The 14,173-nt window shown below is 50.8% G+C and overlaps 1 protein-coding gene across 9 annotated transcripts in view; it reads left to right on the plus strand.

Annotated features, from left to right (window-relative positions):
• MRTFA (myocardin related transcription factor A) overlaps positions 1-13,767 on the plus strand; it is a 160,534-nt gene extending 146,767 nt beyond the window's left edge. For 7 of the 9 annotated variants that reach the window (XM_089775501.1, XM_089775503.1, XM_075913270.2 and 4 more), the window contains 7 exons: positions 146-317; positions 616-1,710; positions 5,239-5,355; positions 6,599-6,763; positions 7,657-7,830; positions 8,588-8,648; positions 9,171-13,767. In XM_089775501.1, the coding sequence (XP_089631627.1) occupies positions 146-317; positions 616-1,710; positions 5,239-5,355; positions 6,599-6,763; positions 7,657-7,830; positions 8,588-8,648; positions 9,171-9,682 (2,296 nt within the window). In that variant the 3' untranslated portion in view covers positions 9,683-13,767. The remainder of the gene's footprint in view (positions 1-145; positions 318-615; positions 1,711-5,238; positions 5,356-6,598; positions 6,764-7,656; positions 7,831-8,587; positions 8,649-9,170) is intronic. The other 2 variants (XM_089775504.1, XM_089775506.1) reach the window with 2 other exon arrangements.
• The last annotated feature ends 406 nt before the right edge of the window (positions 13,768-14,173 follow it).

The raw sequence follows: 14,173 nt of genomic DNA on the forward strand, positions 1-14,173 counted from the left end.
GTAACACTGGGGCGTGCTGGTGCCCAGCATGATTCCACAAGCACACAGGGCTGTAAAGGTCCTTGTCTGACTTCTCAGCACAGATGGTGAGCAGTGAGGATCCCTTCCACTTTGATTCTGATATCCACACTTTTTCCTTCTGCAGGTCTCTAGGAGAGCAGCAGGGTGGCACTAGTGCCCCTGCCATGCGTAGTCTTTCTACTGCTGTCAGCAGTGCATCTTCTGCATCCTCTAGTTCTAGTGGGCTGATGCGACAAAACAGTAATGCCACAGTGGGCAAACCAGGCCCTCTCCCTACAAATCTTGATGACATGAAGGTAAGTGTCTGTACTGCCATCAGCGCTAAAACTAATTGGGCCCCTTATTGGCATTGTCAAAAGAGAAGGCAAGAGCTTAATGAAGTGGCCATTCCAGAGCCAGGCTGAGGCACTCTGACAGGCACTATGTAGTGGCAGCTTGCATTGCTGCTGTACATGGGCTATGGGGGAATAAAGGATCCTTCAGCCTGCAGGGCTGTCAGTTCAGTCCCTTGCCTCACGACTCACATACATGTTAAAGACTGGTCCAGTTGGGGCAAGTGTTCTTTTAGCTGTAACACAGTGTTCCCCTTCTTAGGTGGCAGAACTGAAGCAAGAATTGAAGCTGAGGGCGTTGCCCGTCTCAGGCACCAAGACAGACCTGATTGAGCGGCTCAGAGCTTACCAGGAGCAGAATGGCACAGCCAATCAAACAGCTAGCACTCCCAAGCCCAATGCAACAGCTATCCTCCCAAAAGCTGCTGAGGTGGTGGTAGCCTTCCCAGCTGCTAGGCTGAGCACTGGACCAGCACTGGTTACTGCTGGCATTGCACCGGCAGAGGTTGTTGTGGCCACGGTCACCGGCAATGGCATGATGAAGTTTGGGAGCACAAGCTCAACACCACCTGTTTCACCCACCCCCTCAGAGCGTTCACAGATGAGCACTGGGGATGAGAACTCTGCAACTGGAGATGCCTTTGGAGAGACAGTGACTTCACCTCTGACCCAGCTCACCCTGCAGGCATCGCCGGTACAGTTCCTGGTGAAGGAAGAGAGCTCTAAGACAAACTCCTGCAGCCTAAATCCAGCACCCAGGTTGGAGCAGTGCAGCAGCAGCAAGGACATGGAGGTCCAGGATAAAGACCAGATGTTGCAGGAAAAGGATAAACAGATTGAGGAACTAACTAGAATGCTGAAACAAAAGCAGCAGCTTGTGGAGATGCTGAGGCTGCAGCTAGAGCAGGAGAAACGGTCTCAGCAGCCGCTAGCAGCCACAGAAACCAGAATGGGAGGGTTGATCCCTGCCACCAGTCCAGTGGCTTTTGGCACCCAGATTAAGAGTGAAAATGGTTTCTTGAGTTGCCAGTGTACACCTGATGGTCCAACAGATCAATTCAACCCTGTGTCCACCACTAGCCAAATGGACACTTCGGATGCAAGCTCAGTGCCAAAGAAAGCGGTGATGGTGAAGCAGGAGGTGCCGACAGCAGAAACAGAGCCACCATGCCAGCCCCACACCCCACAGATCTTCCTTGGTCAGCAAGGGAGCATCCTGAGTGACCTCATCAAGGGGGCCCCCCCCCCTACCCTCATCACAGATTCCACGGGGACTCACATTGTCCTTACAGTGACCAATCAGAATGCTGAGAGGCGGGGCCTCTCGCCACAAGGGAATAGCTGCACAACCTTGCAGGTAGGCTTCTATTATCCCTCCCATGTGAGGCTGTCTAGTCCTGCTCTCCAAGTCCCTGGTCATTACTATGGGGTGCTCATTTTACCACAGAGTAAGATTGGAATTTGGAAATTAATTTTACAGATTTCTGTGTCTGGGCTGGATGATCTTGGGACAGCCTGTAAAATGTGTAGCTATGGAAACTAAGATGAACGCAATCATATTGCCTGCTTCAGGGCAAAAACAGAATGGCCAGGGGTTAGAAGGGATTCTATGGTCACAAACCTCATGTACAATGTTGCATAATTAACTAGGTACGTTAGAGACTTCTTAACCTTCCTCAGATCATCAGGTTCTGGTTACATTTAGAGGTGGGACACTGGGCTCGGCAAACCCGTGGTCTGATGTGACACACGGATTCTTGTTTCAAATGGGTGTGAAAGAACAAGCTTTTGCTCTGGAGACAGGGTGGGTGAGGTAATATTTTTTTATAGGATCAGCTTCTGTTGATTAGAGAGATGAGCTTTCAAGCTTACACAGAGCTTGCCTTCTGGCCCGCAGGAGAACTACTGTGTAAGCTCAGTGGCTTATCTCTCTCACCAATGGATCCCATAAAAGATATTTCTTACCTATCTTGTTTTTCTAATAACCTGGGATCAACATAGCTACAATACTTCATACAGGTTTTCACTGGAGCATAGCAAAAGGCCGTGGGAATTCCACCACTTGTTACTTTGTGGAGAGAAAGAGATTGTAAGCTAGAGTTTTCCAGTAGATGAATTTGTCTAATTGAGGTTTGAATGCTGAAATCAGAACCTTGGGAACAGGAGTGTGTGTCTTGCTAAACACTCTTGTTTTTAAAACAAATGAGCAGTCCCATGGCACCTTTGAGACCAACACATATATTATCATGAGCTTTCATGGGTAAAACCTACTTCATCAGATGTGTCACGCTGTAGTAGAACAAACAGAAGACAAGGCCTTTCATTGAAGTGGATAGAGACAAACCCAGCTCTCATAATTTCCCCTGTTGGTTTAAGTGGGAGAGGAATCTACGTTTAACACAAGTATAGTCAGGGACAAAAAACTAAGGATGTTAAAATTAGATTAATCAACTAATCGAATAGTCAAGGGAATTTCTATTGACTATTTGATTAGTTGATAAGGGCACTTCTGATTTGAAATGCAGCAAGAGCCCGCTGGCCTTTTTCTACATTTCAAAGGCAGAAGTGCTGCACAGCGTTCCACCTTTGAAATGTATGAGAGCCCCAGCAGGGGCTCTTGTGCATTTCAAAGATTGAAACGCTGCGTGGAGCCTGGGGCCATTGAGGTATTCTGAGTCCCCCGCTGGCCCCAGGATCCGTGGGGAGCTTCTAGTTTGAAATGTACAAGAGCCCCAGTGGGGACTCTTTTACACTTCAAAGGTGGGACACTGCCGCTGTGCCCCGCCCCCTCCCACAGAGCTGGAGCTGGGGGGAACCGGCTTTTAAGCTCAGCCTCACTGGCCCCGGTTCCAGTTATGGCAGGTGGGATGCAACCTGGCTGGTGGGTCCACGTGGTTGGAGGCATTGGCTACTTGGGTGGCCCTGGGGCTGGGGACAGTGGCTGCTCAGGCATCAGGGACCGGAGCCCGGTGGCTGGGGGTGGTGGCTGTTCAGGGGACAGGTGCAGGAGCCCTGTGGTTGGGGCTGGCAGCTGCTTGATTTGTTACTGTCATAACCGGAGAATAGCATGCATTCGGAACAGTAATTGAAGAACTTGAAACTCAAATTTTTATTTGCAAGAAATACAATGGTATGAAAATTCAGTCAGGTGCAAAAAATTAAGTCACCAATGAGAGCTAGAGGGTTAGGCTCTAGGAGGTGGTAATGCACGTTTTCATTTCTACTCCCCTTGAGAACAGTAGCAATTGCTCTTTGTCAAGGAAACCATTTCTGCCACCATTTATTACTGGTGTTGTGTAGCAGCAGAGCATAGGTCTTTAAGAAAAATAGCTTATTGTTCAAACTTTGCAGGGGTGTGTGTGAGGGGACGAGAGAGTGATTTCTTTTTTAACCTTATCTGTAACTGATGGCATGATGCAGTACATTAGCACTTAGGGTCAGCCATAGTAAGAAGGAAGCATGGGTGAAAGTTCTGATTTAACAGCTCTTTTTATTCTTTGTGACTGGGAAGGGCTGTTTTAGTATTTTTTTCCATAACACGTCACCCACCCACCCACGCATAATCGGTGCACAAGACCAAAACTCACTGAGCTCACGGATGGAAATTCTTAGCAGGAATCCTGGTTAGGAGTAGCTGTTCCCATAAATGAGGACTGCAGTGCTTTTTGCTCCTTCCTCAGAAGCTAACAGTGGTGGTCACTGTCAGACCGAGGCACCACCTTCCCCTCTAGTTGGAGGGACTACTGGGAGTTGGGGCAGGCTGAGGAGGCATAGTGGGAGGGAGGGGCCTGCTCCCACAGCTGGGTCTGGGACCTGCTGCGAGGCGGGAGGAGGTCCAGCATCTGGGACCGGGACCTGTAATGTGGGATGGCTTGCTCCGGCCGCCAGGGCCCAGGACCTACTGTGTGGTGGGGTGGTGGTGCCAGGACCTGCAGTGTTGGGGAGGGAGGGCAGAACCTGCTTGAGGAGCTGAGGGCCTCCTTGGGAGGCTGGGGCTGGCTCAGGCACTGGCTCAGGTGGCCTGGGGCCTGCTTGTGGGGCAGGGGCACGTGAGGGGGACCATGCGGTGGGGGGGGGGGGGGGGAGCCGAGGCTGCTCTGGCAGCTGGGGCCGCATGGTGATGGGCTGGGGCTGCTCTGGCAGTCCGGGCCGCGTGGGGGGTTGCTCAGATGGCCGGGGCCAGCTCCAGCCCCTCCCCGGGGCTGGAGCTATGGGCAGGGCTGCATAGTAGCTTCCTGGCTGCTCTCTGGGTGGGCTGCGTGGCGGCTGCCCAAAGCTGGAGCCGGGCTGTGGTATGGCTGCTCCTGGGGCTGAGGCCCCCTGCACCTCTCTTCCCTTTGCCCGCACCTCTCTTCCCCGCTCCTGCACCTCTTTTGCCCCTCAGAGCTCTCTGCCCCCCACTCCCCACGTGTCACTGCTCCACCTCCAGCACCTCACTCCCTGCAAACCCAGGGTGCTGGCAGCAGCTTCCTTCTGCCTCAGGTGGGGACTCAGTCAGCCCCATGAGGAGCAGCCTGGGGTAGTCCTCGCCCTGTACACAGGATTCCCAGGGAGTAGCGCGGAGAGTCTCACCATGAGGTGGGGGCAGCACCACTGGTGGGTGCCACAGTGAGACATATCCAAACAAGCACACATGACCTCACTGGCGCACAAGACGAAACTCACTCCGCTCATGGATGGAAAATCTTAGTGGCAACCCTGGTTGTCATTGTTCCAAATGTCCTGCTGGGAGAAACTAACAAGTGAATTTCCTAGAGATGTACGGGTTGGGAAATCCCACGTGACTTCATTGTATTTTCAGAAAAACTAAAACCCGTCTCTACCTTCACAACTGCCTCAGATAATACAGTGAGTGACTTTGTTTTCATTCTTCTTTCCTTCTCAGAGAGTACAATCATCACCCACTAAACTATCCAGCCAACCACAGTGTCAACTTCCTGCAAGCAACTCGCCCTCACAGGAGCAGCAGCCTCCCAGACCACCAAACCAGCCCACCAGGAAGGTAGCTGAGCGCATGCTTCCATTCCTTCCTTGTTTTCCCTTCGTCTGGTGGCTGGCTGAGCCATTGGGGGAAGGGCGCACATGAACAAATCATTTCTAAAACCATCACTACAGAGGGAAAGACCCCACTGCACGGCAGCTTCCTGCACCATCACAGGTTGCAACTGTGGAGTGCAGCCGTGATCCTCTTCTGACAACAAAAAATACATGTGACCCCAGGAGAGGGAACCAAGCCATAGTTCACCCATGCCCTGCCACCCCGGCACCAAAGCTGAAGCCAAAAGGCGTCTGACCTGAGGGGGTGGAGGCATGTAACCTTAGGTCCTGGGCAGTAGGGTTCAGGCTTGGGCTTCAGACTTGCTTAGTGACCCCATTCAAATGGGATTATGATGCACTTTGGGGATCTGACCCACAGTTTAAGAGCCCCTGGCATAGTGCATTGGTTCTTGGCCTGCGAGCTCCCAGCACGTGTGTGTTGGGTGGGGAGGGCTGAAGGGAGAGATGGTTCTGTGCTCTGATTTCATATCCCCAGTCTTCTGCTGAAGCAGCTTTGCATAACCACTTATAACCAACCAGTTCTCCTTGGGGTGTCAGAAGCACCAAACACTCTTGGACCAATTTCCTGTAGTGACTCCTACAAAAGAGCTAGAGGCACCGAGGCGCAGGATTCTGGGATGCATCTGAGGAGATTGAACATGGGATTCATGGCCTGAAGAATGGTTGAGACTCCCTGACAATGTAGCTCTGGCCCTCAGGGTGTCTACACAGCAAAGAAAAATGTGGATCCTGCAGGGTAGAGAGCCTGATCTTCAGCCCAAGTGTGGAAAGCAATCCAGCAATGAATCAGCCCTGCAGCATGCACCCTGCGAGCTCCAGTCCGCAGGTTTTTCTTTGCTGTGTAGATGTATTCTTAATCACTCAGTGCTGTGTGAAAGAGTCTTTACAAAGTGATTGTAAACAAAGGGCCAGATTGTGCCCCCCTTGAGAATTCCTACTGAAATCAAAAGGCAGTTACTGCACTGGGGTTGTCAGAGCTTCTCTCCATCCTGGGCTGGGTGTTTGAGCTCTAGGGTCAGTTTATAGGTTTGATGAGGCTTTCAATACAGAGTTGAATGGTTTTGACTAAAAAAATCTTTTTCCATTGAAGAGTTGCATTCTGTAGGCATGCCAGAATCGGTGACTAATCTTAGCTTACATGCCATGCAGGGGTTTGTAGCTCTCTTAATTCTTTTGTCTCCCTGTAGGCTCAGAAGCCAGGTCTGCAGGTGGTCACTGGGCAGCTGCCCCAAACAATTTTGTCTTTCTCAGCACCTCCAAACCTGCAGCCCTTTTTCCTCAATGGCTTCCACAAAGGATCCCTGAAAACTGGTGCTCCTGGCAAAGCCAACCAACCCAGTGTGCCGAAAAAGGTAGTTTACCAGCAAATCCCATGCAGTCCATGTAACAGTGTCAGGTTACAGGCCATTTCACATTGAGGGAGCAGACTCTTAAGGGAGTCTGACTATCCAGGGATCACTTCTCTGTGCTGCTCACAATGGTACAGCAAGGGAAAAATTAAAAAAACCTTCCCAAATGAAACTCTGAGAGATTGAGAGATAGCATGTATAACTATCTGAGCTGAAGTTCCTCCAGGATACTTGGGTCATTATTCCTACTCTAACATCCATTCCATAGCTTGTTAATGACCGTGGTAAAGGCTAAGGCCTTAACACAGTGTTTTTTGTACATTTCTGTGGCATTGATTCAGTGCTGAGTCACCAACACCACTTCCTGTAATACTATGGGTTTCCTTTGGAGATGTGTCTTCTGAGTTCTGTCATCACCTCCTCTGCTAAATTTATGAGGTCTGACCCTATCCTGCTGACTTCTCCACAGCCAGTGTTTTGTGAACAGTTTTGTGTTTCAGAAGCAGACTCATTATTGAGATGAAAGGGTAAAATAATGGTTCTAGACTGTAGCAAACAGAGCATGTTGCAAATACTGTGGGGATAGTCCTCTTATGTCTCTGTGACGTGCTGAGGGAATCCACCCACCCAAACAATGGGCTTCTCCTCACCCCAATGCAGTCCTGTGATGGTTTGTGTCTTGGGGTGCTTCAGCAGCAGCTTTTCATTTGTGATTTGGAGCGGGAAGGTACTATGCACACAGTAAAGAAGGAGCAGAGATCCTGACAGCAGGAGCAAAGCAGCTTTCTGCCCAGCTTTAGCAGAGGAGAAGGGATGGTTGTTCCATGGTATGTGGGAGTATTCATGATGTGACAGATGAAATGGGCTTTCACTCCTTGCTCCTTTATTCCAAACAGTCATCCTCACAGCCAGGCTCTCCTGCTGCTTCTTCCCCATCCCAGATGGACCTTGAGCAGCCGCAGCCGCCTCTTTATGGGACTCCTCCACCTCCTCCCCCTGTCTCCTCGGTACTGATGAAAGAGCCACCAGGCTACGAAGAGGCCATGAAGCAACAGCCAAAGCCACATGAGGTAAGAGCAGCCACTTCCTTTTGCTTCCATGAGGAACATCTTGGGCAGCATGTGAGAGAGCTGCTGTCTGAAAATACAGCACCCACATTGGTCCCAGAATTCAGGTGTAAGGGCCTAGGAAATGGAAAGACTGAAACACAAGGGGCCTTCTAACTGATATTGAGCTGCACACATGGCGTCACGGTGAATTCTCTGAGTGGCGTTTCACTGGGATTGGAGCAGCCTTCCCTTTCACTGCTTGGCCCATACACCTGAGATAAGATTGCCCCCTGTTTGGGGGGAGTCTACACTGCAGATGGAGGTATAATTCTGAGCTTGTATAGATATACACACTAGCCTTACTGAACAAGCATGCTAAAACAATCAGTGTGGCTGTGAGGGATTCAGTTAACTAAAGACAATCAAATCCAAGGTCCTGCTGCCCATGCATTTGAGGCTACACTGTTACTTTTAGCTCACTACTTTGACCACAGCTAGTAAAAGTACGTCTGCCCACGCCAGGAATTATGCCTTCCAGCCGCAGTGTAGACATATCCTTAGGAATAATACAGGGGCATAGTGTGGCTGCAGGACCCTGTGTGGCTGTGAACACCCTCGTGTCCAGTACCACTATGGGGTGATAGAAGCCATTGGTACCATGCTGCTATAGGCACCATCCTACCAAGTCAGTGAGAGAAGGAGAAGGACCGGACCAGCAGATAGGCAATGATGATGTTTCTTGTGTGTATGAGTCTAATTTGTCACACTCTCTTCCCAGGAGAATGGCTGTTCGAGCCAGCAGATGGATGACCTGTTTGATATCCTCATCGAGAGTGGAGGTGAGGAGAGAATCTATGAGCCCTCTGGCTGCTGGCTACTTACCTCTGCGTTTGAATCTGTGGCTTGGGTAGCACTGAGCTCGTGTGACTCCCACTCTTTGGCTCCTCTACAGGGAGCAGGGCTCTCGAGATTGATCTTGCCTTGGCCTGGGCCCTTGCGTATTCTTCATTTGGTGCCATCCTTAAAAAAGCAGGCTAGGATATGGCATGCGAAATGGACTGGTCAGGCACTAGCATCATATATCATAAAGCTGGAGCTGCTGCACTGCATCAGACCTGTGGGTGTGCTGGGCTGAACTCCCCTCACATGGCCCTGGCCAGCGATGGCTCCCTGTGAGGCCGGTTTAGAACTTCCCTAACCCAGCCTAATGTGTAACTGGGAGAGGTTTCTTGACCCTGTTTGTTGGTGATCTTTGGGTGGCCCACAGCGCTGGGGCTGATGATGCTGTAGCTCATGAGGGATCTGACTCTCACTAGCTGGATACTTTCATCACCCTGGGCCTCTCTATTCTTTCTTGACAGAGATTTCAGCTGATTTCAAGGAGCAGCCATCCCCAGCTGCGAAGGAGACATTGGTGTCTCCCGCATGCGCCTCACCACCCAGCAGCCACCATTCCTCTGAGCTTCCCCTGCAGATGTCCCTTGGCCATACCAGCTGCATACCTGTCATAGCAGGCCGGCTGGAGGACTTCCTGGAGAGCAGCACTGGCCTCCCGCTTCTGCCAGCAGGCCACGATGGGACTGAGCCCTTGTCCCTGATAGATGACCTCCATAGTGAGATGCTGAGCAGCTCAGCTATTCTGGACCACCCACCTTCACCCATGGACACGTCAGAATTGCACTTTGCCCATGAGCCTAGTGGGGGACTAGCCCTGGACCTAGCAGAGGCTAACCTGGACAGCATGGATTGGTTGGAGCTTCCGGGGGGTCCTGTCATGAGCCTTGCTCCCCTAAGCACTGCAGTCCCCAGCCTCTTCTCCACAGACTTCCTTGATGGACATGATCTGCAGCTGCACTGGGATTCTTGCTTGTAGCTCTCTGAACTGTGACTGAAGGGAATGGGGGGGAAGGCACTGGCATGGGGGGAAGAGGCCAATCAACCAAAAATGAGCCCCTTGAGTGTAAACTCTTCTCCCCGCCCCTCCACCACCACCACCACCACCCAGTTTGGACCTCCTATAGTGAAACTCATACCATAGCCACAGGCTGGCACAGCAGTTGTTGGGTCATTGTGCTCACTGGGAATACCATCAGCAGGTCAGACCAGCGCAGTAATTATAATCAAGGGACGAGGGTTTTGAGACTGGCTGGTTCCTTACCTAGACCCCTGCTCTGAACAAGAGAAATAACATCACTGCATGGCAGGGGCTCCCCTAGCTTGCAGGAGTAGTGGGACTGAATCTCTGCAACTCAACTGTGAGAAGCTGGAGAGGGAAGTGGCATGGGGCAGTCTAAAAGCAATTAGGCAACAAAAGGGGTTTATGCTGTTCTGGGAGGGTGGAGGGGTGAGCAGGCACTGAAAGGGACTCCTTGTGTTAGGCAGCAGCTCTGCTATTCCTCCCAGTGGCTGTCTAAGGAAGGGGGGGTGCTCCCTAGAGCACTGAGGGGAGTCAGGGGCTACTGGGCAGCCTTGTCAGGCCATTTTCATTTAGTGGAGAGACTTCAAGCCAAAGGGATGCGCAGGCAATAAGCCACCTTCCACCAGAGGCAGTACAAGGGTCTGGACGATTAGGATCTGATGTGTGGCTGGTGGGGAGAGAGCTACATGAGGTAATGTTCAGGCAGAGCACCCTTTCCTCTGGGGAGCTCTAATGCCACAGCCGTGCGTGCACAGACATATACCCTCCCTCTAGCATGTTGGGCTTTTGCTTCGTAGCGGCCCTGTGGTAGCCCTTCGCACCACCCGGGGAGAAGGAGATGATGAATGGAAACCCAGCTTAGCTGCTTATTGGTCTTGAGCCACAAAGTGCAGTAACTATCGCCACAGGAGCTTACAGGGCACTTCAGCACAAAACTGAGAGCCCATGCAAAGGGGCTCATGAGCTTCCTGTCACTCAGGTGGAAGGAGATTACTTGGCTGATTCCCAGGTCTGAGCTGCTGTTACTCTCATTAGAGCAAGTACATGCCTAGAATCCCAGTATGCATCTCCTAGGGTATGTATGGTTTTAGCTGTGTGTGGGGCTTTGGCATGGATGGGGGGGTGGGTGGAGGAGGGTGAGCTGTGTCCTCTGCAGCGGGTAGAATAGTCATGGCTACAGCACAGCACAGGAAAGGGGAAGCCTGCTGCTGGGTTCATGCCCCACAGGAGACTTTGGCCAAAACTGCATAAAAGAGCTAAATTCGTGTTGGGAGTCCCAGGTCTCCCACAGAGCTGGGGAGGGATGAGAATCTAGGCCTTCTAGCACTGAGGCTGCAACAGGCCCTTGGCTTCTTCTGCCCAAGCTCGCTACTGTCAGGGTAATAGCACCAGTCTATGCAAGCCCAGGTTTACTAGGAAAAATAGCCTTTGGGTGGCTCAAGCTGGGAGTGAGGGAGCCTCCTCGTGCTGTGGGCTAGTAGAGACCAGCAGCTTGGGCTATTTTTAGGTGAAATTTGCCTCCTGGCTTCAGCTGAACAGCTTTTTGCCTGGCGAGGAGTTGGGGGAGGTGAGGGACAATTCCCTGCTGCTGCTCCCCCGAGGAAGGGTTGGAGGACAGCTGCTGCAGCACTTCACCAAACAGAAGGGGAGAGGGAAGCCAAAAGCGTGAGGGCCAGCTGTGCTTAAGGTGCTTGGGCATTAGTGGCGGATGGTTCCGGGCAGGACAGGGCAATGGCACAGGCCCCTCTCTGGGGAGCAGGGATGGGGAGAGGTGTGGTATGTTATTCTCTGGCATCCCTAAAGCTGATACAATGACAGGAAGTTCTCTGCCCTGCTGTGCCTCAGTGCCCCTTCCTCAGGCTCAGAGGTATAAAAAGGAAAAAAAAAATCAATTTTCTTACTAGAAATTGAACCGCCAGTCTCACCTCACCACCACTTTTTTAACGTAACCCTGTGAGCTCCTTCTGCTGCAATAGGATGGGGATTTTAGCTTACTTTATATGGACTAGAAATGGCCACCTCAAGCAGCTTTGGAGGGTCTGCTTTAGCCTGTAGATTCACAAGTCCCCTTCTAAGCTGATCTAGTCTCTGGTCAGTGATGGTCATTCACCATATCTTACAAAGTGAGCCAGCTAAACTATTTGGATCCTTGCCTCTTCTGCCCTAGATGGGTGCTGGCCCTCTGGGAAGCAGGTAGATTTGCTGTGTATGGCAGTGGTCAGAAGTCACCGTGGTCAATGGGGCTCTTGTAGAGAACCTGGCTGGTGAAGCTGCTTTCAGAGGAACAAGGCTGGAGTTGATGGTTTTGAAACAAATAGGAACAAGTAAATCCTCCTCCCCCAACCTGTGTGATAGGACAGACAAGGGCTGAGTCCCCTTAAGATTTCAGTTCCCCCTTGCAAATGCACCCAGTGTCCAAGCTGAATATCATGGCAGTATAATCGCACTGTCTGGCTTCTGTCCCTTTTGTACCTGGACAGAGACATGCCCCAGCATGGAGGGGAGAGGTTGCCCTGCTGCTTGGAACCTGCTGTTTATTAGTCACTAAGAAAGCATTTTTGTACACGTGTACATCCCCCTCGAGCTGTTCTTGGTGGGGGAGGAGTTACATCCCACATACTGTGTGTCAAGGCATAAGTGGCAGCTGGGCAGGGTGAACCTGAATCACAGCAGGGGAGTGTGTCTTGCTTTGCTAGAGCCCCTTCGCTTCCGTATGGTGGGCAAGCTGGTATTTCAATGCTGTATGGTTTGGGGAGCAGATGGAATCAGGCCATGGCTTAGCGATTCTAGCCTTATTGCACATGCTCTTCAAGGAGATTGCCTTTTTCTATTAGTCTGTGTTTAGCTGCTGTATACACAAGTCAGTGCTGCTGCTGTGTGCCCTACCATGCAGCTTTTTCCTTCTGTACTCCAGTGGTGTTTGGAGAAGCCATGTGCAGCCTGTTCTCTTACCCCTCCAGGACTGCTAAAGCTGAGACTGGTGCCAGGCTTCTCTCCTGTGGCCTGGAGTAGCCTGCTCAGTACCACTAGTGGGGCTGTCTAGTTTGTATCAGGGCAGTAGAAATAACCAGTTTTCCCTAGGGGGCTGATACCGCTGCAGCTGTTCTGCCCAGCATGTTACATATCACTTCAACCTTTGGATACTGTATACTTCCATCTACCTGAACACTTGCCCAGGGCTCTTGGGTTAAAGAAATTGTGTATAATGCAGAACAAACCCTTGTGACCGAGGCTGCAGTGGCTTCTGGCCTAATCTAACGGCTCCACTGTTGGAGGGGGAGTGTGAGAAAACTAGACTCCTCATCAGTATGGCTTAGGGAGCTGCTTTTACATGTAACACAGTGACCACTGCCCTCTCCCCACCCCTGTGCAGAGGATGGAATTTTTTTCCTACAACTAAGAACCTAAATATAAAAAAGTTAAGCAGAAACAAGCAATCAAAGTGCAATGAGATAATGCAGGAAGGTGGCATCAGTTTCCCAGGTGGATGGGAGAGAGAGCCAGATCACTCTCCTCCCCTTTCCCCCACTTCTGCCCCCAGGCTGTAAAGTGAGGTTTTCTAGTGCTAGGGAGCTGGGCCCCCATTTGCTGGTGATGCTTCTCAGTGCAGGGTTGGGGAGGGGGGAGCAGTTGGTTCTTTTTCACACAGAGTGACACAGAGGTCCTTGCAGACAAGCAGAATAATTCACTTCTCTGTACTCCTGGAGATGTTCCCCTGAGACACCCTTTGCATCACACCCAGAAAAACAGAAGCCTGATGTTCTGCCTCTCTTGAATGTAACCTAAATCTTTCTGCTGTAACCACTACTTGTTGATAAAATGTATATTTGATTAGCATGCACTCTCCCTTCCACTATGCAGCACCAGCAAGGGATGAGCAACATCATCTAAGACTACAGGCTCCAGCATGAACACTCAACTGGAAAGGACAAGAGTGAAGAGTTAACGGGGAGAGAATGGCTCCTTACATTGAATTATTTTTTCAGTTACAAATATTTGGAAAAAATCCATTTTATTAAAAAATAAAAAATATGACCAAACTGTCTGGGAATGATACAGGGCCATCCTTGCCTTAGAAGGCTGAAAGTCCTTAATCTTTTGTCTTTGAAACAAAGGTAGGAGTAGGAATGCTAAATTGCCAGGTGCATTACACATAAGCAACCTCCACTTCGAGTTTATTTTAATCACAGTAGAATTCTGTTCTTGGTGAAAGGTACGGAAGGGGATCTAATGGCCTGCACTGAAACCTTAAGTTTCTCTCTGTCCTCTCCCCAGATTTTCTCTCTCCTCCATTTCTCCAAGACTGGTAAAATGTCCTCCCCCTTGGTTCAATGCAGAGGAGAGAGCAGCCACCTCAATTGGCATTCAGAATACACTTGTTTAGTATGTGCCCTTCTAAGTGTTGCTGTCAGACATGCATGCACATCACACTCCTGACCAGCACAC

This window comes from Pelodiscus sinensis, chromosome 1, assembly GCF_052426305.1.
Source record: "Pelodiscus sinensis isolate ZL-2025 chromosome 1, ASM5242630v1, whole genome shotgun sequence".
Taxonomy (NCBI): Eukaryota; Metazoa; Chordata; order Testudines; family Trionychidae; genus Pelodiscus; species Pelodiscus sinensis.